The 22,108-nt window shown below is 42.7% G+C and overlaps 3 protein-coding genes across 7 annotated transcripts in view; 1 reads left to right on the top strand and 2 right to left on the bottom strand.

The window, feature by feature from the left end:
- CILK1 (ciliogenesis associated kinase 1) overlaps positions 1-201 on the bottom strand; it is a 34,670-nt gene extending 34,469 nt beyond the window's left edge. For both annotated transcript variants that reach the window (XM_074333078.2, XM_019734666.3), the window contains exon 1: positions 64-201. In XM_074333078.2, coding sequence (XP_074189179.1) covers positions 64-164 — 101 coding nt within the window. In that variant the 5' untranslated portion in view covers positions 165-201. The remainder of the gene's footprint in view (positions 1-63) is intronic.
- Positions 194-21,654, bottom strand: LOC141571665 (uncharacterized). Of its 3 annotated transcripts, XM_088795658.1 has the most exons (3): positions 18,358-18,756; positions 11,231-11,298; positions 194-336 (listed from the first exon to the last, which is right to left on the bottom strand). In XM_088795658.1, the coding sequence occupies exon 3, from the start codon at positions 311-313 to the stop codon at positions 194-196; it is 120 nt and encodes a 39-aa protein (XP_088651784.1). In that variant the 5' UTR covers positions 314-336; positions 11,231-11,298; positions 18,358-18,756. The 3 variants fall into 3 exon arrangements, with proteins under 3 accessions (XP_088651784.1, XP_074189186.1, XP_074189184.1); XM_074333085.2 differs by lacking the exons at positions 11,231-11,298; positions 18,358-18,756 and adding an exon at positions 21,075-21,654; XM_074333083.2 differs by lacking the exon at positions 11,231-11,298 and having other exon boundaries at positions 18,358-18,731.
- Positions 21,648-22,108, top strand: part of FBXO9 (F-box protein 9) — a 27,532-nt gene continuing 27,071 nt past the window's right edge. Inside the window, exon 1 of one of the 2 annotated variants that reach the window (XM_088795655.1) lies at positions 21,648-22,051. In XM_088795655.1, coding sequence (XP_088651781.1) covers positions 22,049-22,051 — 3 coding nt within the window. In that variant the 5' untranslated portion in view covers positions 21,648-22,048. The remainder of the gene's footprint in view (positions 22,052-22,108) is intronic. The other variant, XM_074333081.1, reaches the window with a different exon arrangement.

Here is a 22,108-nt window from a genome sequence, read left to right as displayed (position 1 = left end):
TTAAAACCACGTTGAGAACATACACTTGAGGAGGAGCTCATGAGAGTGACGAGTAAAACTTACTTTTTAATAGCAATCAGTTCCCCCGACTCAATGCTTCTTCCCAGTAGGACGGAACCGTAGGTTCCATCCCCTAGTTGCTTGATCGTTGTGTATCTATTCATGGTGTGCCCGCGCAGGCCGGACACTCATCTCAGGGCTGAGGTGGTTCAGTCCTGCAGCAGCCGCAGGCCTCCCCGGAGTGTAACCAGATTTTTCTGTGGCAGCACCAGCACAAGGTAGTCAATAGAACGGGACTGTCTCCCGAAGACATATTTTCAAAGCTCAGTCTTCTGCCTGTAGAGACAAATCAGAGACCAGGATAAAGGCTAACGTGTACTTTGAGTGTGTGTATTTTTATAGTCTACATCAGGGGTCGGCAGACTACGCCCCCGGCCTGCCACCGGTTCTTACTGGTTTTACTGGAACACAGTCAGGCCCACTCACTAGCAGACGGCCTGTGGCTGTTTTCACACTTACAACAGCAGAGCTGAGTAGTTGTGACAAATACCACAGGGCCTACAAAGCTGAACGTCTTTATTTTCTGACCCTTTACAGAAGAGTTGTCAACTTCTGACCTAAATAATGCTCTTTTACAATTTTCATAAACCCAGAGATACCATTCTCAGAAGGTGAATTTGTCACTGACTCAGAAATGAATCAGCAGCATTCAGTGCATTTTTGCTGACTAACCATTGTGGGCAAACCCTGCATGACAACTATGGTCAATGAAAACTGCTGAGCTGCAAGCATCCACACTAAATATACTGTATACTGTGTAGTTCAGCTAAAATTAACAATGTAAACATATGAAAGCCAAGAAATGCTAAAATTAAAGTTCTCACGGTAGAGAGCTTACATGTGTTCCATCATCTCTTTGTGGCTAGGTATCAACAGTATTATTTTTACTACCAAGCATGCAGAAGTTAAACAAAGAACTAATCATTTTTTTAAGGCCTGCATGTAGGGTGTGCCCTTTTAAAGTAATTCAGTTGTGTGTTTTTCGTTTGTTTAATAAGTCATTGACTTTTCATTTATAAAACCAAGTCATTCAGCCTGCTTATCATAAAGAAAATGTAGTAATAACTTATGTGATTGCAATGCCTTTACATAAACATTACCAAAATGTAAAAACTTACGTAAAAATAATAAAGGCATATTTTAAAAATACAGCTATTAAACTAATTATCTGAAGAATCAAAAGATCAGAAAATAATGCTTAGAAGGATATGACATTATGTATCTAAATCCAAATCTAGTCTATGCAGCTTCTCCTTCCGGAAGAATTCTAATCAATACATGTCGGAGGAAAGAAGGAAATAAGAAATTCACTCTTAGGCAAACATCACAGTAAAATTTGTTACAGGCGAGATTCTCTGATGAATTCAAATATTAGTGGATGAAAGTCTGAGGGGAAACAAGGTATTTGCATAGTTTCAAAGTACCTCTAAGATATGTATTAACTTCAAAGGGAAAGATAGTAACTCTACAGGGAAAAATGCAGCAGAAACCTCCTTTCAAGTGATCAAGTTCGACATCACTATTAATAAGACACAGGACATCATGTACCCTGGATAGGATGCTCTGAGAAGAGCACATCACTTCTGCTGTATTCTTGTCAAAAACGCAGGCCCTTTCTCTACGCATGAGAAAACATCAGACAAACCTGAAATGAGGGACATGCTACAAAACACTGACCAATACTCTTCAAAAGGGTCAGGATCACAAAGCCAAGGACAGACTGAAGAACTGTCACAGATTATGGAGCCGTGAAAACTAAATGGAATGTGAGATCCTGGAACAGAAAAAAGGCATCAGTGGAAAAGTTGGTGATGTTTGAATAAGGTCTGTAGTTTAGTTAGTAGCACTGCCAAAGCTAACTTCCTGGTTTTGATCATTTTTCTTGGTTAGAGAAGATGTTACTATTAGGGGAAGCTGGGTAAAGGATTTCTAGAAACTCTCTATTTTTGTAATTTTTCTGGAAGTCTAAAATTAGTTCGAAATTAAAAATGAAAAAACAAATCCAGTCTATGTTCTTGTGAGGGCTGTGTGTGACCTTGATAAACCATCAGAAATGTAAAGGTTATGCCTGATTTCACTAGACTCTAACATGTAACTAGAAGAGATCGCCCCCGCCCCTCCCCAACTCACTCCCCCCACGCCCAGCCTTCCCTCTAGAGCCAGGTTAAGGCCCCTGGTTAGAGGGGCATTTTCCTTCCTTTCCAAGCACTTCAGGAGCAGACTCCCCACAACTTCCCTCAGAAGCTCTTTACAGTGAAGTATTCCAGTGATGGTTAATAAATATTTATAAAGCACCTCCTGTGTGACAGACACTATGTCAATGTCTGGGGAATCCAAGACCCATCAAATCTGGTCTGTTTTCTCAAAGATCTTAAGCATCTCACAGCAGGGGATGAGGGTGCTGGGTGGGAGGGGGGCTAGCTATGTACTCATGAATATCCACTACGATATTTCAAGTATGCCTAGAGTACTGGACATGGGGAGGGGATAAGGAGAAAGCCCCTGGGCTCCCAGCTGGGTCAATTCCATCTAGGCTCAGAAGGGCAGTAAGAAAGTCTTCTTCATAGACTTTTCATGCTTAGATCAAGTCTTTAAAAAAAGAGAAAAGTAGATGCTTTCCAAGGATTAGAAACTAAGGCACAGGGGCTTGAATCTGGGGTGGAATGGAAGGTGGGGTGCTTGGAACTGGAAAGAGATCACCCTAGAGTTTTGTTTATAGGGCCTCAGATGCCATTTTGAAAGAACATAGGCTTTGACTGGATCCGGTACTAAAGGAGAAGAAAAGACTATAAAAAAGGACATTATGGAGTCAATAGAAACAACTGGAATAGGGATGGCAGATTAACACATTCTATTTGTTTTAAATTTAACAAAGTTGATGCCTGTTCTGTGGTTCTGTAAGAACATAGTCTTGTTCTTAGACAATACACTCTGAAGGATTTATCAGTTAAGGTCCACGATGTATACAGTTTATTCTCAAGTGGGTAGAATAAAAATTGCATGCATGTGTGTGTGCATGTGTGTGTGGAGAGACAGAGAAAGAGAGAGAGAGAGACAACAGGAGCACACAAATCGGGTAAAATGTTAACAACAGGTAAACCTGGATAAAGGTACATGGGTATTCTTTGTACTATTCTTGCAACTTTCCTGTAAGTTTGAAATGATTCTAGATTGAAAAAATTATCCTCAAAACATAGAGGAATGAAATTAAAAAAAACACACATACATATCCAAAAAGATTTATTTCCACTTAAAACATACAAGTGTAGATTTAGTTACTAAAACCTGGTATTAACTTGTTCATAAGACAGAACACTAACTTACATCATGGTCTCTCCACTTCATGGTTACTGTAATGTGGACGATTTGGGATTCAAGCTATGTCTCAACATAAAGCACTTGGGCCACAAGCAATTTGGGGCTCTGCTTGTTTTCCCCTCTTTTTCTTTTTCTTCTTTTTCCTATTTCCATCTGTTTTTGATAAGACAATATGATTTCTGCCTCATACCGGTACATAGTTTCATTTTCCAACAAATTAAAATTCCCAAACACTGTTGTATGTCATCTTCCTAAAAATCCCTGGATCCTTGATTTGTCAAAAGTCAGCTAATAAATTACATGCTTTATTTTTTTTAAAAAGTAGGTTTTGACCTAAAGACAATGAAAAGTCAAGTAAGATATTTTTTAAGTAGAGAATAACGACCAGATTTGCATTTTGCAATCCAGTTAGAATATATTTCTTAACGTCCAACCAAAACTTGCCTATTCTAATTTAAGCTAATTTCTTCATGCTTAGTTTTTTGTGGATATAAAGAAAATATCTCACAAAAAGTATGTACATACATGAAACTAGTAATCAAGTGTGTGTCTTTCAGCCTTCTCTTGCTTTTATTACACCTTTCCTCATAGGACTTGTTTTCCGTTCCTTTAATTATCTTTGGCATTCATCTCTGAATCCTCACACATTTCTCCATCTTCTTGATGAATTGTGGTGACCAAAACTTAATAATGACCTACATTTCAGTAGCATGTGGGCTCTTCTCCACTTTTTTTTTTCCAATGGCATGATACTAATGATTCACATCTATTAATTATTAATCATAGAAGCCTTTCTTGAATAATTAATGCCTACTACTTCCTCGTCCACTTAAATTGTATAACTGGGACAATGCTTTTCTAGATGATCACTGAGAAAGCTATTCATGAAAGAATTAAGAACTCCATTGAAATCAAGATAAAGTGGGTCACTCATTCCATACACAATCACCGTAACAGTTCTTTCTTGGTATAGTTTGTCAGATTATCATAGAACAAAATTCAATTACTCTCGCAAGATTTGACTATCACCACAACCATGTTAGTTGCTTTGTAATCTTGTTATTTCAAGTAACTACATAATGATTGTACAATGGCTCAAACTAGTATCTCTCCAGGCTGAGATGCTAAGCATTACGCAAGGCTTTGGGAGGTACAATATGGATAAGATAAGGCTTCTTCCTTCCATAAGTCACAACTGACACGTACCTGAAAAATGTAGAAAGCTCTATGAGAACATGGTAGAGAGAACCAACTCTTGGGAGAAGGGAGAGGTCTGAGAACCCTTCAGAGAAGAGGTGGGACTGAGGTACTGAAGAATAGCAAAGTTTTATTGTACAGAAAAGGGAAAGAATGGAATTAGGTGGAGGAAACTGTGCAAAGGGTTGGTGGGTACAGGGCTTGATAAAAGCCTTGTGGTTCATTCCCCGGCTGAACATTAGAATCACATAGAGAACTTTTAACAAATACTGATGACCAGGCTTCACCTCTAAGAGTTACCGTGTTTCCCTGAAAATAAGACCTAACCAGACCATCAGCTCTGATGTGTCTTTTGGAGCAAAATTAATATAAGACCCAGTATTATATTATATTATACCTGGTATTATATTATCTTATATAAGACTCGGTCTTATATTACATTAAAGTAAGACTGGGTCTTATATTAATTTTTGCTCCAAAAGACGCATTAGAGCTGATGGTCCGGCTAGGTCTTATTTTCGGGGAAACACGGTAGGTCAGGGTGGGAATGAGTTTCAGTAGTTTGGAAAGCTCTCCCGGTGATTCTAATGTGCAACCAGGGTTGTGTAGTACAGTATGGGGCCAAGTCATAAAACCTGTGGAGCACAGTAAGGGGACGGCAGGAACTAGCTAGAAACTTAGGGTGGGTCCAATCGGGAAGGGGTATATTTGTCATGCAGGAGTTTGCAGAGGGAAGCTCTCCAGGGTTTTGAGGCAGGGATATGACATGAAGAAGATCCCTCTGGAGACCAAACTGATGTTAGAATAGAGAGACGAGAGGCTGAGAGGCTAGTTAGACGGGTACTGAAATCGTCCAGGTGAAATATGTCGAAGGCCTGAACAAAGGCAGCGGACTGGATGAATCTCAGAAATAGGAGACGCCAGTTTGGGTGAGAGAGAGAGAGATAATATTTGGACAATGTGCAGAGACAATGGGTTCTGTTTCCCAAGGTGTTGAACTTGAGGTATGTCTAAAACCTCTCATTGCTCAGTAGGCAGCTACCAGTAGTTAGTTCTAAGGTTGTTCTATTTTGTTTCCAAAGATAGTGCATTGTCAGGTTCTTGGAAGGAGCACAGCATTCAGACAAGGCTAACACATCACACGACCCTGGAGCACTCCATTTACATGGAACGCCACATGAATGGTGCCCACTGGAGGACTGCAGCATGGTGGCCCTGGGTCCAGAACACGGGACACGACAGTCTCAACATACCCCTGAATTACTGTTCAACTTTAGATGATAAACTTCAAGAGAGAGATTAAAGAACATAATGAGGGAACTAAATGAATGCACGAAGAGTAGTTGAAGAGACACCAAATGCATGTAGTAAAGGAAACTTAGGAAGCCATGGTAATTGTTTCAAGTACACAAAAGACTGTCAGAGAGAAAGATTAGTTACCCTAAGTAGGGATCCAGAGAACAGAACCATGACCACTGTCTGAGCTTTCTATTCTCTGCTCTAGTGAATTACTTCCTATACTAATTAAAAAGAAAAAAATTGAAGTGGTAGTACTCAAATTAGCAGGAGATAAGAAGTATCATTCAACCCATAGTCAATTCTAAGCATATCCCAGCAGGAAGTGGTTAAGTACATTTGAGATCAGTGTTCAGTTGTTCATCATTTTTGTGGTGGCCTATGATGACTCATGTCATAGCCTGCAAGTAAAGAACGAAAACTCACTGCTGCTCAGGGAAAACAACAGAGAGATGGACAATGTTCCTCTTCTTGCTTAGTTTATAGAACCCTGATTTTATTCAGGACTCAAGAGAATATGGGATGACAGCCACCGACGACAGCCCCAGGGCATAAACTATGATCAGTCTAAGCCAAGCCTAGCAGTTCCACTTCTACTACAAAATGTTTAGGAGAGAGACTGTTGCTCTGACTTATGAGATGGAAAGGAAAGTGAGCTGGTGAGGGAAGAGAAGAAGACAGTTGAAAAAGAGGTTGCTCTCTGTTTCTGCCTTGAACATAGCTGTGTGAAGCTGTAATATTTAGGGCTGAGACAGCCTTCTGGTGACTCTGAGATGTAAACCCTACAGAAGAGAGTTGACATCTATTATCGGAGTTGGCTATCCTCTGCGGAGGACAGATGAAAAGAAAGAGGCTGGGTCCTTGATCTCACTGGGCTGCTGCATGGTCCCTGAAACTATCTGCCTTAGACTTCTTGTTACGTGACCTAATTAAAGGTCTTTGTTGCTGAAGCCACTGTTGGATATTCTATCAAGTACAGCTCAAAGCATTCCTGATACAGTGGACTAAGGCTATACTGACTCAAAAGACTAAATACAAAAATTATCTATAGGAGGTGATATAAAGAGAGAGAGAGAGAGAGAGAGAGAGAGAGAGAGAGAGAGAGAGAGAGAGAGAGGGAGAGAGAGAGAGAGAGAGAGAGAGAGAGAGAGAGAGAGAGAGAGAGGAAGAGAGAGGAAGAGAGATCTTTTGTAGTTAACATGGTTTTGAAGACTGAAAGAGGTGTATATAGCTGGAGACAAGTTAGAAGTAATGCTCTATTAGCCTAAGTTTCATTTTGCATCCACCCTGATCTGCTTCCATTTTAAAAGAACATATGTATAGGACTACAAATCTATTGTGATACAACATAGAGGAGTGGCTAAAAATGGCCGCGGGTACCACTCAGAGCTGCCTGGACAACTAGGCAACTGGGACTGCGGCTTCCCTCTTCCTCCCAGGATTTATACAAACCCAACTTCTGTCGGGCCTTGAAGGTCCCCACATGCAAGGTGAATGAATGGCTTTCCTAGATAACTATTTACGGCTAGCATCTACGCCCAGACTACGAATCATCGGATTATGCCCCCGCGGACAAGACTGTTCACACCCATACTGCATATTCAACAGAGCAGTGCGGGCCAGCACGACTCTCCATGGAAATGGTGAGAAATTGAGGTATCCATGCTTGTCTTTTTTGCTCTTTGCTCTTTTGATTTGGAAGTGTCCCCAAAAGAGCCTATTCCTGAACTCGTGCTGTGGGACCTTATGGAACTTGGTCCTAGCCCTATAACATGGCAAGTGGCAATCATGAAGGGATCCCACCTTGCACAGTAAGCGGGCCTCTGTATGTTACCTGTATGTTATCAACAGTGAAACTTACCAGATGCAGCTACAGAGCTTAAGTTAAAAGGCAACCACGGAAATCACAGAACTCTCAGTCTGTTTTGGCAGGAGAAAAAGTTTCAGCACACAAACGACTATGTTTATTATACATTTTTCCATACTTAATGAGAGACACCTACATCTGCTGTCAGTTCTTCAAAAAAAAAGCTGAGAAGTATAAAAGGTACAAAACAAATATTCTTTTTTTTTTAAAATGTTGGGTACTTCAGTGTATTTTATTAACTCAGTATTTTGGAATGCTCATTTGGAACAACAGCCACTAAGCTACCCTATGCCTTTAATTGCAGCTAACTCAAGTCTGAACTCAGTACAAAAACAAATCACCATATCATCTGGTTCCTCTCAAGCACGCGTGTCTACTCCTCCTCCACAACATTTTGTCTGCAAATCACTCCACAGTCCTTAAGTAGAACAGTGTTTCTACTGTCGGGTTCTTTACAATTTGGTAAAAAGGCCAACTATTATTGTCTTTCTTGTGGTTCTGCGGTTTACCCACATTTATGGTGCACATTAAAGAAATATGTGAAATACGTGTTTTTATAGAAGCATGCCAATATTTATTTCAGATATATAGGGATATCTGACATGTGCTCAAGAAATTAAGTATCAACAAAGTATCACTCAAGTGAAGAATTATGCACGAGATACTATGCTCAGTTCTGCGATGTCAGATCCAAAGAGCTGGGGGTGGGGGTGGGGGGTGGAACTGACCTCTAGGAACTTCCCATCCAGCTGAGGACCTGGAACATGCTCAGGGGCTGGGAGACATGGCAGTTGAGGTAAGAGTGCTACAAGTAAAGAGAAGTCACTTGGTGGATCTCTGGCTAGGAATCTCAAGGAAGGTTTTGGGCCACTAATCCTCTACCTAATGGCTAATTTCTCTTCTTAAGGACACGTCATTTACCCACACACTGATCCATGCATCACTGACAAAAATAATTTTTAAAAAATGGAACAAGTTTTCCTTACTAACTGTATTCGTTTCCCATGGCTGCTGTAAGAAATTACCACAAAGTTGGTGGCTTAACACAACAGAAATGTATTCTCACATTTCTGGAGGCCAGAGTCCAAAACCAGTATCACTGGGCCTCGGTCAAAGTGTAGGCACTTCCTGCAGAGGCTCTAAAGGAATCCAGTCCTCGTCTCTTTCAGCTCCTGGTGGCTGCTGGCGCTCCTTAGCTCGGGGCCACATCACGCCAATCTCTGCCTCTGTGGTCACACTGCCTTCTCTTCTCTGTGTGTCAAATCTCCCTCTGCTTCTCTTATAAGGACTGGCGTTTGCTTTTAGAGCCACCTGGATTACCCAGGTTAATTGTCCCATCTCAGATTCCTTAATTTAATCACACCTGCAAAGTCTATTTTGCCTTATATGATCACACTCACAGGTCACAGGGACTAGGCCCTGGTCCTTCGGGAGGTGTTATTTAGCCTACCACTCTCCAAAGAAACCTCCCAAAGACTTTCATACAGTCATCTGCATTTAGGGCAGCAGTGGTTTTCATCCATTCAAAATTCAGTGTTTTAGGAATGAAATCAGAAGTCTATGCTTACTTACGCAAAGAACAAGGGCATTCCTTTTTGAAATATAGAAAACATTGCTCTTCAGCTTCGCACAGTGGATAAGACTTCACAATCCCGGCTGAGATCTCTGAGTATATGACATTAGCACGTAGAGATTCCACGTTATGTGGCCCAGATGTTGCAAACCAGCAACCTGGGACTGAATTCAGAGGTATGTTTTGAGTCTATACTTAAAAGCAGGAACTTTCATATAAAAATCCAGATTTGGGGCTTCTCTGGAGAAACTGAAGAGCTAGCCACTTGGGACCTTTAGCGCTCTCTGGTAATAAAAAGCTGGAAAAGGGTCGTTCGTCGCCATCCCTTTGGACTGAGCACGGGCTCGTCGCTCATCACAGTCCCCATCCTCCCTGTTGTCCCCAAAAATGGCTTCCTTGTCAGCTGCCATTTTTTTTTTTAAGATGCCATGTAGTTTTGCACCTTCACAGCCACTCGTTTACTGGAAGAACAATATTTCTCTGTTCCTATGCCTCTATCAAGAGTGACAAAATAAAAGACAGCCTGGAAAAACCCTCACGTGTGAAGAAAAATTGGAGGGAAAGAAAAATTGTTCTTTCTTTTTTAAAAGAGAAAAGCAATTCCTTCCTGTTTAACAAGCACATATCCAGTTTCCTCCTCTGGAAACTGGATATGTGCTGTTGCATTTCCTCCTCTGTCCCCGACAGCATTTGAATTCACAGCTCCAGGTATAGGCAGTCAACACTACCTGAGAATCCGATGGAATATAGCAGCCCATCCATTAACTTGGGAATTAGTTAACATGCTGATGGACAGTCCTTATAAAGACAGCTCTGACTCCAAGAATTAATTTGGACAAATCACTCTTTATAACTAATCCATACTTAGCTTCCTAACATATCAAATAAGCCAAAAAAGCAATAATAATAATTTTCGTGCTTACTATGTGTACAGTACTGTTACAAGTGCTTTGCATATATTTATCCATTTACTCCCCACAACTTTACCGTGGTAGGTACTATTATCATCATCCCTATTTTACAGATAAGGAACTGAGGCATAAGCAACTTGTCGCTAGTACTCGTATCATTATCCCCCCATTTTACAGATAAGGAAACTGAGACACAAATTACTTGTCCAAGGTTATACAACTAAGTAGAGGGATTGAGATAGGAAGCTGGCTGATTGCACCAAACTCAAGGGAAAGGTGGCAAAAGATCCAAAGATCATGAAATCCTTTGAGGATCTGAGAACGAGAGGAATTAGAGGAAGTACTTTGTAGCTCAAATATGGAAACCAGTGACGTGACCATGATCGAGTTGGCCTCATTTTGCAATCAGACATCAGTGAACCCAGCAGGGACCTCACCAGCAGCGGCTGCCTAAGGTGGAGCCAAAGTGAATGCAGACAAAGAGGGGCTGGGTCCCAGTTTCCATTGGAACAAACCCCCTGTGACTCAGAGTGTCTCTTGGTCCTCTGGTTTATTTCTGTGAAATCAGGGCATTGGACTTGAAGTGAGGTGGCTTCTTGCTCCAATGCTCTGTGATTCGGTGACTCTCTGTGTCAGGACTCAAGCTCGCATTTGTCTGAGTGAAAAAATGGATCTCTGCTTCCACTTTTCCCGTCACACGCACAGAAGCCGACAAAGAAAAGATAGCACCCCGGAGGGACCATGTACACTGCGCAGCTTCTCTCCTTCAGAGAGGGACAAGTACCCTTTGCCTCAGCCAGGCCCCGAAGTGCAAACTCTACTCCTTTCTCTTCCCTCATAGTCCAGCTCAACCACCACCTCTTCAGAGCCTGCTGCCCCAACCTGCAGACACAGGGAGCGGCTGTCCCCACGATGCCGCAGCGCCCTGTCCGCACCTCAAAATCCCCACCCCTTCCCTGGTGGTCAGTGACAGGCAGGCCTGCCCTCTCCATCAGCAAGGGCACTCACCACACTTCCTTCATCTCTGTTCTCAAATCTCACACTCCGCTTGCACACAGCAGTTACTGGAAGATTGTCTGAAGGGTCAAAAGTTGAATTTTAGTCTCTGCCCTTGATTATTATTACTGTTATCATTTACAACAACAGGCACTTGATTAGTGATTGAAATGCAATTCCATGGAGGGGGCTCTTTGGTTTTTGTACCACCCTTGGTAAGTATCTCAAAACTTTTGATGCTTCTATTTCTTCATGTGCAAAGTAATGATAATCAAGTTTTAACCTGAACAGAAATATTCTGAAGTTCTGAAATGGAAGAACTGTAAATATTATAGAAAGGCTAAAGCGGGCGGGTCTCTAGGGCTCTCCCACCACAACGCTGGAATTACTGAGTCTCAGAGACTCACAGAAACGCTCCCTCAATGTCATCGGATCAGGCCTTTGGCCTCTGGGTAAGGCTGTCGCCAACTAACAAAGAAACACAGTTTTATTTCACTTTCAAAGAGTTCTAGCCAATCTTTAAAATAAATGTGATGGTTTTCCTGGCTCGGTGACACTGGGGAAAACCTCCCTGCCATCTGTCCCAATTCCCTCCCCTTGACTTCAATCCCCAGTGGAGGTAAAAACATCTGCTCATGGCCAGCAGCTTGTACGGGGTGCCCTGCTCATTCACAGCCTGGGCAGCAGGGCTTGGGCACAGGGACAATGGTAATTGTTCCTTATTTTGGAACTTTGATGGTCACTGAATAAATGCCACCATTACTCACGTGTTAAGATAGGAGACAGAAAATTGGATGCAAATAAGGGCTTCTCTGGGAGTTGTGGTTTACCAGCCCACTGACACCATTGAGACCCTTAGGAGGAGCTTTTTCTCCCTTGCTTTAATTGTTTCACACTGAAAAGATTCCATTACTTTTATCTGTCCTCATAGGAAAACTGGGTTGTGTGCAAAACCATTCGGTGGCACTTCTGAGTTCCATTTTACATTAACCTCATGTAATTACCCATCTTAGGCTAGGTTCAAAGGTGTCATAGCTTTACAAGAGTAAGTTAACACTGTCAATTTCTTTTTAAAAGGTACTAAAAATAGTACATATCTGTTCATATTTTAGCAGAAATGTCCTGTAAGTATTTTGCCTCTTGGACACATGCTTTTTTCCTGCATTGGGGACAGCAGCTACGAGGCCAAACCTTGTTTATGTGGAACTTGGTCTGCATTTACCTTGACAAAGGAGTGCATTGAAGCTGTTACTGCATCAACTAGCGTGATGGGAGAAGACAATCAGTTCTCTGGTACGCCCTCTTCCACTGCCCAGACACTGGTCCATGCCCTTATCTCCCTCTCCCCCATCACCCCTAGCTTCTGAGAAAGGTCTACAACTTCCCATGGCTTCTCCTGCAATACAAAAGGAGCTTGTGCCCCAAACCTTAAAAAAGGTCTTCCATCATTTGCAGATTATTTCTAAATTAGGACCCATCATTCCACACAGCTTTACATTTATGGAATGTAAAACTCTGAAGGGAGAGTGAAATGTAAAAGAGCTGGAGGAAGAATAACTTTACCCTGAGTAGTGTGGAACTGTAGGTGAGCTGGGGTGACAGTCCCCCAGCTGAATGAAGGCTGTTGAGGGTGGCAATAGTCCTGGTCCCCGCTGCTTGCATGACTGCCACTCCACGTTTTAAGGGTGGGCAAGGTCGGATGAATGAGAACATACTACATATTCAAGTGCTATGCAAATATTACAGCACATTTAACTCAGGAGCTTATCTGACTTAATGTAAGATGATTCACTACCATGTATAACAACGAACAAATCATTAACACAGATCAAGGAAGTAAAGGCTTGTAAAAATAAAACAGAGCAGAGGTCAGCAAACATTTTCTGCGAAGGGCGAGTAAATATTTTAGGCTTTGAGGGCTCTCTGTCTCTGTCACAACTACTGAACTCTGCCACCGGCGCACAAAAGCAGTCATAGACGAGATGGAAGTAAATGGGCACGGCTGTGTTCCAGGACAACTCGATTTACAAAACCAGGCGACCGGCAGGACAGGCCTACAGGTCACGGTTTCTTGACCTCAGTTTCTTGAAACAGAGGAAACCCTGCAAATCAGCAGAAACACTTTGGCCAGCTCCACACACCACTCATTTACTTCTAGGTTCCAGGGTTACATCTACAAACTGTATTTATTCCTAGAACATGCGCTCTCTGAGAGCAGAAACTTCCTAACATTCATACCTGTATCCTCCACACCTAGGTGAGCATAGGCATACAGCTGGAACAAACTGGTGCTCAGCAACGATTTGGTGAATGAATACATTCATGAATGAGCAGCTTACAGGTTTGTAAAGGGTAATTTTTATCACAGGTGATTTTCCTGTATCACCGACCTCATTCCTACTGCCACCCCACCCCCTCTATCCACTGCTTCTCTGCAAAATTGAATAACTATACGGGGACTAGGGCACAAAAATTATGAATCCTTCTAAAGGCTCTCACACTGATTTAGAAAAATAAGCTTTTTAACAGCTAACCTAACATGTAAGCCTGGACATCTTACTTTTTTCTCATCCAGTTTTGTTTGACTTAAATCAATCCTCAATAAATTCACCTTCAAAGAGCAAAGGCAGTGTCCAAGAGGACAAAACCATTAACTCTTGTCTCTGACAACTCCAAGTTCATGCAGATCTTAACTTTCGCGATAGTGCAAACAGGTAGTTGGACATTATACCACGATACTTTATCTTTTGGGTTCTGAGCCATTTTAACCACGAGGGCAGTCACATGGTTATCAGCACTTTATCACAGGTCACAATATACCTACAGAAAGGTGAAAAATGACTCACGTGGATCCTACCACAAAAATATGTGGCTCTCGCATGCTCTTGACCATCGCTATACATTTATCAGGTGGCTACTAAGAGCCCCCAGCATGATGGAAAAAAGCACCAAATGAAATAGGAAGCACGACTGTGGCCCTTCCATTTTAAAAAACTGAGTTAGGATGACAAAATTCAGGAAAAATGTAAAGTAAGATAACATATGACCTAATGCTAATTAGTATAGATTGAAAGCTAAGTTCATTAGGACCTAAGCTCAACATGGGCACAGCACAACATTGAGGAAACTTCAGACTCTAAAATTGATCTTTTTATTTTTATTTTTGTAAGGGACCTTAATGATAATCCAACACCCTTATTTGGCAGATGAGATCCAGAGACCCAACTACTAGGGATGGGACTTTTGCTATCTTCAGAGTAGCATATTTGTTAATGTGTGAACATAAGAAACGTTTTAAGAGTCTATTACAGATGTATCAAATGCTCCCCACACCCCCTTTATAAAAAGTATATCAATGTATTGCTAGTCCTGAACCACATACAGGAAAAAAAAAGTGGCAGATCTCCGAACAGTGCTTTCTTCCAACTCAGACAACTTCACAAGTCAGCGCACATTGGAGTTGATTCCAGCTGCACAGGCAAGTCTGACCACAAGCACTCTTTCTATGAAGGTTTCGACTTTCAAAGCACAACGCGTCAATGAGCAAGTATGCTTCAGTTTCCTTGGAAAGAAATCAGGAACGGAAGCTTTCCACTAGGACTGAGTATTTTTCAAGGCTCTGTTGAGTAGTAATATTTTCCTAATATCAGATAGCTCCTCACTAGGCACAGAGAGACTGAGCGTGTGCCCACCTCAGCCTTCTTTCCCATCTCGAGAAGGGCGTGCACTGCTTCTCTAAGTTCCTCTTTGGCTGCAAGGAAAGGTATCTCTGATTTCTTCCTGCCACACTTTCTTAGTATTTTAAGGCAATGTGCCCCAGGAAATGATTTGCTTCACTAAATTATTTTTACGAGGTAATTATCCAAAACACAGGTATATTCATAAGGAAGTTAAAACTATGTTTCAAAGGTAAGCACAACCACAACCAAGGGCATAGCAACACTACCACCCTCAGACAATATGTGTGTAAGTTGCCCAGCACACACCTCCATTCGCGCATTTTCCCAGTCAAATACGTAAACCACAAACACTGACATCCACAAACAGGAGATTTCTGATACTGTAGCCAGAGGCCCTTCTCGCCACAGACTGCTGATGAGAGAATTTACAATTAAGTGAGACACTATTCACAGGCTGACAGATCAACATATACAGAAAGGTCACTGTACCCAGAATTCTGCAAAGAAAGCACTAGGTAACAAGTCCTACCATAAACACATACACTCATACATACCCCACAAGCAGGGAAATAGAAGGGCTAGGTGAAACTCCAATTCAGCAAGATCCTGCAAAATGAAATGGAGGCGCTCTTGAGGCAAGAAAAGCAGTTTAAAAAAAAAAAAAAATTAAAAGGCGGTAGTGTTCCTGGCAAGGTTCAGATGGAAAAACAGCAACAGATCCCAGAAGCAGAGCTCTAGCCAGGAATAACCTAAGCTCAAGCCATTTTAAGTAAGGGCAGGATAACACTCACTGAGGCTTCACGGCATGATTGACTGCCCATCCTCTGGGCCTCGTGGCTGAGCCATGACTTGTGGTCTATTACACCAAACATCGACCAAACATTTGCCACATGTTCAGGCCTCTGCGAGTCATGGTCAAGGGACGAGCAGATTTTTGTCAGGCTTATGCCAGGCGCTGTACAGCCAGTAGACCATCTTCACAACACAACCAGCTGGGGGAGGCATTTCCCCTACGTGACATGTGAGAGGATTAATGCTGGGCAAATCCCACAAGGCCACACGAGTAATAAGTGGAGTCAGGCCCTGACCTCAATTCTGCCTGACTCCAAAGCCCAGAGTACCACATCGCCATGCATAAAATATGGCTCCTGCCCTAAAGAGGCTTAAAATAGCCTAAACCAATTAGAGATCAATACAGCCAGTATAACACAGGGCTAACAAACACTCTTAAAACTTTAAAGAAAGAAGAGAAATTAGTAGTTAGAGAAGACATTTATGAGAGAAGTAGGACTTGGGCTCCTCCTCGGAGGGTGGGTAAGATTTGCACAGCAGAGTAGAATGAAGGGAGGGAGTTTCTAGGGAGAGCAATCTGAGCAACCACACTGCAGTGGGATGGCAGGAAGACCAAACAGCACTGAGCACAAAGATGGATGCTGAACTGAAAGGAGGATTTCGATATGAGGGGTGAGACCTGATTTTGAAAGACCTTGAAACATCAGGCACATTTTTTTAGATTTGAGATAGCAGAGAATGGAGAGGCACTGAAGGTGGCAAGGAGAAACATAAGGAAGTGATAGTTTAAAAACATTAGACTGACAAGGAATGCAGAAGATTCCAGAAAGAGGAGCATCTCATTCATTCACTCACTCACTCATTCATTCATTCATCCAGCACACATTTACTGAGGACTTACTAAGAGCCAGGCTTGGGAGGCTAGCTAAGAGGTTGCTCCAGTCTGCAGGAGAGGAAGGGTGAGGTTCTGGATTAAAATATAGAGGGAGGAATCTACGTACATCACATTTCAAAGGTCTTGACTCATTGACATAAAGGAGGAAGGAATTGAAGGAAAAGATAAAGATAATTCCAAAGGTTAAAGAGTGACATGATTTCCATCTTTACTAGGAACCTCAAAAAGCAATGAGAATAAATCAAACAATGAAAGTATAAAAAGAGCTTTGATGATGTTGAACAATCCAGAAATACCCGCCCCCCCTCCCCGACAAAGGCCTGTTCTTTATCCTGGTAGCTCATTTACATACAGTCTGTAGGTAGGAAACTTTACTGAGAAAAGACCATTTCTCTGTGACTAAATGGTGAGTTCCCTGGGCATGGAAGACAGACTTCTGCCTACTCGGACAGGCTCCATCAACCCTCCATCATCTACAACTAAACCATCCCTCCATCATCTACAACTAAACCAGTCTTATTTAGAAATGTGACTGCCCATTCCTGCCCAGCCACCAGTTTTGACTTTGGGAAAGAGGGACAAAGCAAAGTGGAGAGGGGAGAAGTAAAAAGTGGGCAGGGTCACTGTAGAGAGCTGAACCTTAGGGAGGGGGGAGTGGTACGGATATCATTTTACATAAAGAATCTTGGCACAGTTCTCATTTCTACAACCACTTCCTAGTATTTTACAATTACTGGTCCTCAAATAGATAAGAAGGCCTTGAAGATTCTTTACCAAACAGCAGCACTTTCATTGTTTTTACAAAGTATTTCAAATGTGCATATTGATGCATACGTTAACTCCTAGCAAAGCTAGCATATAATTGAGACACAAATTCTCAATGATTTATATGTTGACTACACAAATTTAAAGCTCATTTTAATTTTATTTCCCGCAATAGTAATTCACTATTGGGGCACATCCAGGAAGCCCACTCATTGGAAAAGGTGAGAAATGAAAACTGTAGCTATTAAACTTCTATTACTACAAAGAGTGCTCTAGGCCAAAATTAAAACACACACACACACACACACACACACACACACACACAACTGCCAATACCTTAGAGAAATCTAGCCCTGTGTGCAAAATTCAGGGTGGTATTCTCAGCACAGTCGAGCTTTAGCAAAAGCAGATCTTTATTTAAAGTGGAAATGAACAGTGTTTTCTACAGAATGATGCATTAAACTACTTTTATATTTAAAAGTAAAAGCCCTCAATGTTAGTGTCAAAGTCAGCTTTAAAAGCTGCATTAAAAAAAGAAACTCTTGTTCTGGAAAATCCTGCAACATCCCTCTCATAACATGTTCTCAGATTAGTAAGCAAGAAATCAGAGCAGAAAGAAACCCAGTGAAAAATGGTTGCACATAAATGTGTGAGGATTCCTGCTCAGAGCCCTTGCGGGACAGCCAAAGGCCTAGTCAGGAAAATTCCAAGAGCAAGTCCTCCACATGCTACTAAAGGGGCTTCATATCGGGTACGAATCTTTCCCCTCTTTAACACTAAAAGGTAAACACCCATCAAAATCTTCCAGACTCCGAGGAAAAGGGAGTTTTCATGACAAGAGGGAGAGACCCACATGACCGTAAAGAGAAACTACAACCCATTAACCTCTCCCTCCCCTCTCCGATCCTCCACTGCTCCACGGGACAGGGGTCCTTCCGTAGCTTCAGTCCAGCACCCCGAGTGACATGTCGCCCGACAGAAGCCCCTAAATCCCTGACCCCACTTACTGGCGAGGTGAACACAGGCGGGGGCCCGCTCCTGCGGTGAGCGCAGCTCCTCGGCAAGTGGGGCGCAGCAGCCCGCTCGGGAACGGGGAATGGGGACGATCCCTGCTAGGAGAAGCCGAGGCGTCCGTGCAGGGACGCCCGGGAGGTCCGGCGAGTCGCACCGGCCGCGCAGCGCATGGTAGAGCAGCAGGAACCCGGCCGCTCTCCAGCCTCCAGCAGGAAAACAAACAAAAGGCAGGGAGGCTTCTAGTGGGGACGACTGGCCGCTTTCCCTGGGAAAAGTTACCCTGCAGCTCCCCTCGCTGGCCCTGCGCGTCCCTGCACCGCGTGCAGGCCTCCGGGAGGCGCGGAGCCGGGGCGCGGAGCAGTTGCGCTCCAGTCTCGGCTCGACGCCTGACTGAGCCCAGGGAACCCTGCGGCCAGCAGCTGACCATGAACGCGATCTCTGCTCCAAACGCACGCCTTATTGCATGCAGATCGGCTGCATCAAGTATCAGGATTTAGAAACGGTAGCCGTGGATGGACGTTCTAGGGACATTTCATTACAGGTAATCATGGTGAAAACATTTTTCCTGGTTTTAAAAAAATGTAACTGAGGTTTCAAGACATTGTGAGGGAAATCAATGCCACTGAATTGTACACTCAAAATTGTTAAGATGGCAAATTGTATTATATATATATTTACTACAAAAATGTTTAAAATAAAGACGCAATTGACTGCCTGTTAGCATTCATTTGAACTTTAAGAGTTTTTATATTGTTAGCAACTTTAGTTTGAAAGACTGGATTGTTATCCAGGTAGGAAACAGACTAGATAAGCTCTACACAACAGTTGTCTTCTATAACTTGTTATATGAAATCTAACACTTAACTCTTTTTAAGCACATTCACTGTGTCATAAATTATATTGTAGACATTACCTTAAGTCATCTATATAATGACTGGCTCTGAAGGGCTTTGAAAAAGAAATTGTGTTAAGGTCCTTGATTTAAATTTACATAATTGCCCCAAACCAATGGTTCTCAAACTTTAGTTGGAGGCATCAGATGATGTATTATAAAAATGCACACTGGAAACCTACATAATTTTACTAACCAATGTCACCCCAATAAATTTAATAAAAATTTTAAACACACACACACACACACACACACACCAGATTGCTCTGCTGATGCTGCTGGTGAGGGAAACCACATTGCCCTAAGCAACACAATTTTATTTAATAAAGCAGTAACCTTTTTACACACTGTGGATCTTTCCCTGAGTTTAAATTCCCCAGCCACCATATCAATTTTCTCTCACTATTTTTATGTTTGAATTCTAAGAATTGAAGACAGATAGTTTTTTCCTAAAAAATCTATACAAAAGACCTGCATTCCTCTCTCCTCTTGCTCCTGTTGAAGAAACCTGCAAGATACAATAGAGTGCAGCTTTCTTAGACTTCCTGTCCTAAATGGGAAAGGATCACCTGGCAACTTGGCAAACGTATAACATTCATCTACCTTTGTGCTTACCTATACAACACAAAAACCCTGTGGAAAATGAAAAATGAATGTCATTATCAATGAAAAGTTAGGAAGACATATCTTACGTTACTACCATGAAAAATGATTTTTAGAGTATCTCAAATTACCAGCTTTCATCAAATTCAGTTGTCCAAGCAAGTCTACCTAGCAAATAGAGGGACTATCTTTGTCTACTTGAACAAGGATTCACCGGTTAGTAAATGGCTTAGGTCAGTAGTTCTAGCCTGGAGAAAAATCACAACCCTATAAATACAATATGATGAAATAACACAGCCCTGGGAAGAGGTCTAGTGGATACTAATCTAACATAGAAAATTAGTAGCTATGAAACCTAATAGCGTTTTAATAAAAAGTGTGCTCAGTTTATCATTACAAATACTAATTATTACTTTATTAAACTTTATTGTTTATTTGCTAGCTTAACAGAAACCATTGTGCAAATTAACCAAGGTATCTTAAATTAGCATTCAACACCTTTAACGAATAGAGTAGTTCCAAAAATGTTTTAATACCTCATTCTTCATTTGCAACACTGATCTTCTGTATTCATGATTCACATATATAATTTTCTTCTATTTTACGTTCTCATATCTAATCCTCCAGATTTAAATTTCAAAATCTTTTTAAAGAAAACATTGGGAGGAAAATCATCCTTAAAAGACCTCAACCCTAGAGTCTCTTTTAAAAACTGTTAAATTTTTGGCCTCCATTAAACATAAAGTTACTTTTTATAGGTAGCTGATTCAGGGTGCAACTAAAAGCACACTCATCCCAAGGTGCATCCTAATATTAAGGCAGCGGTTGGGCTTCCATAGTGTAGCTCACCGTTCCGTCCCCGCCGCCCGCCCCCTTTTTGCCTCTATTTTTCTGCCGAAGATGTACCGCATTTCTAAGATCTCCAGAATAAAACAATATTTAAGAGATTTAAATTCTGTTAACTCGCTGAAAGTAGGGTCTTAGAATCCTGATGACCATTAGCACCTGGTACCTAGTAGAAACTAGAAACTTCATAAAATGTTTGCTGAATGACTTATGTAAGTGGCTATAAGACTAGAGGCTTTCATAGAGCTTGCAAAATTCCGTATTTAAAACAATGTAAAGTGTGGGAAAATAATATATTGCCTGATAAATAAGAGCGCCTTCCGGGGACGTGAAATTAGGTATCTGCGCTTTAAAAGGTGGGGCAAGTACCTTGTGTAAGTTCCGGCGCTCCACGCGGAACAGCAGACTACAAATCCCAGAGTGTCTTCGCGGCGCTGTCTGGGCAGGACTCGGGTTTCAAGGCCTTGTAGCCCCTACGTCCTTACCCCATTGCATGATGGGATCTGTAGTGCGATTCCTTGCGATCGCTGAGTTTCCTTTCCCCCTGCTGCTCTCCTAAATGCATCTTTTCCTCAAACCCCAGACCCGTGCTTTTAAAAAGTTTAATCATTTTAACAGCCTGTGACTGTAGGCGAGTTTCACTGTTTCCCTACATGCCTGGCGTGGACTACAGCTAGAGTCGCCGAGGAGCGTGCAGCGAGCGTAGTTTGATGCTCATGAGGGCTGCTGGCCTTAGGGTCTCAACTCTTAATTTGAGTTAAACAGACATTTTTGAGTTGACGCTTTTTCAAGTTTGCATAAGTGTTCATTGAGCCGAATAAGTGGGTTGGGTTTGGGGTGCAGCCAATTGGTGACACCATGCCTCGGCACACAGTAGGCCCACGGCCGCTCTCCCTCTACTAGGCAGCAAGCGCCGCGCGATGGAACGGCGCCGCGTACGCAGGCGGCGGCGGCGGCACTGCGCACGCTCGGTGCGCCGGCGCAGGTTCCCGCAGCAGAGGGGTAGATCTGCAGCGGCGTCCGGGGTCTCCAGCAGGGACGACGCTTTGGTTGTCACACAGTCTTCGGCTTCGGCTGGCAGCGGGCGTCCCTCCGCTCTCCGTGTCCCCTGCCGCCGCTCCAGCGCGCCCCGATCTGGCCCCCTGCCCCGCGAAGATGGCTGCCGTACGCCGGGCCCGCAGTTACTGCCGCTGCCTGGTGCGCTTCTCCGACCGAGAACTCTACTAAGCCCCGCTGCAGCAGACAGGCAGGAGTAGACGCTCAGACACCCAGCACACCTCCTCGGGGGGCGCTGCAGAGAGGGCGCAGAGAGCCCTTCGATCGCGGCCGCCCGGCCCGCCAGCATGGTAACCTGAGGAGGGGGCAGGGCATTATGCGATGCGGGGGTGCAGTGTGCAGGAGGT

The sequence above is a fragment of the Rhinolophus sinicus genome, chromosome 2, assembly GCF_057876585.1.
Source record: "Rhinolophus sinicus isolate RSI-liver-muscle chromosome 2, RSI-T2T, whole genome shotgun sequence".
Taxonomy (NCBI): Eukaryota; Metazoa; Chordata; class Mammalia; order Chiroptera; family Rhinolophidae; genus Rhinolophus; species Rhinolophus sinicus.
Note: the sequence above shows the minus strand (reverse complement) of the source record. Positions and strands in the feature narration are given on the sequence as shown.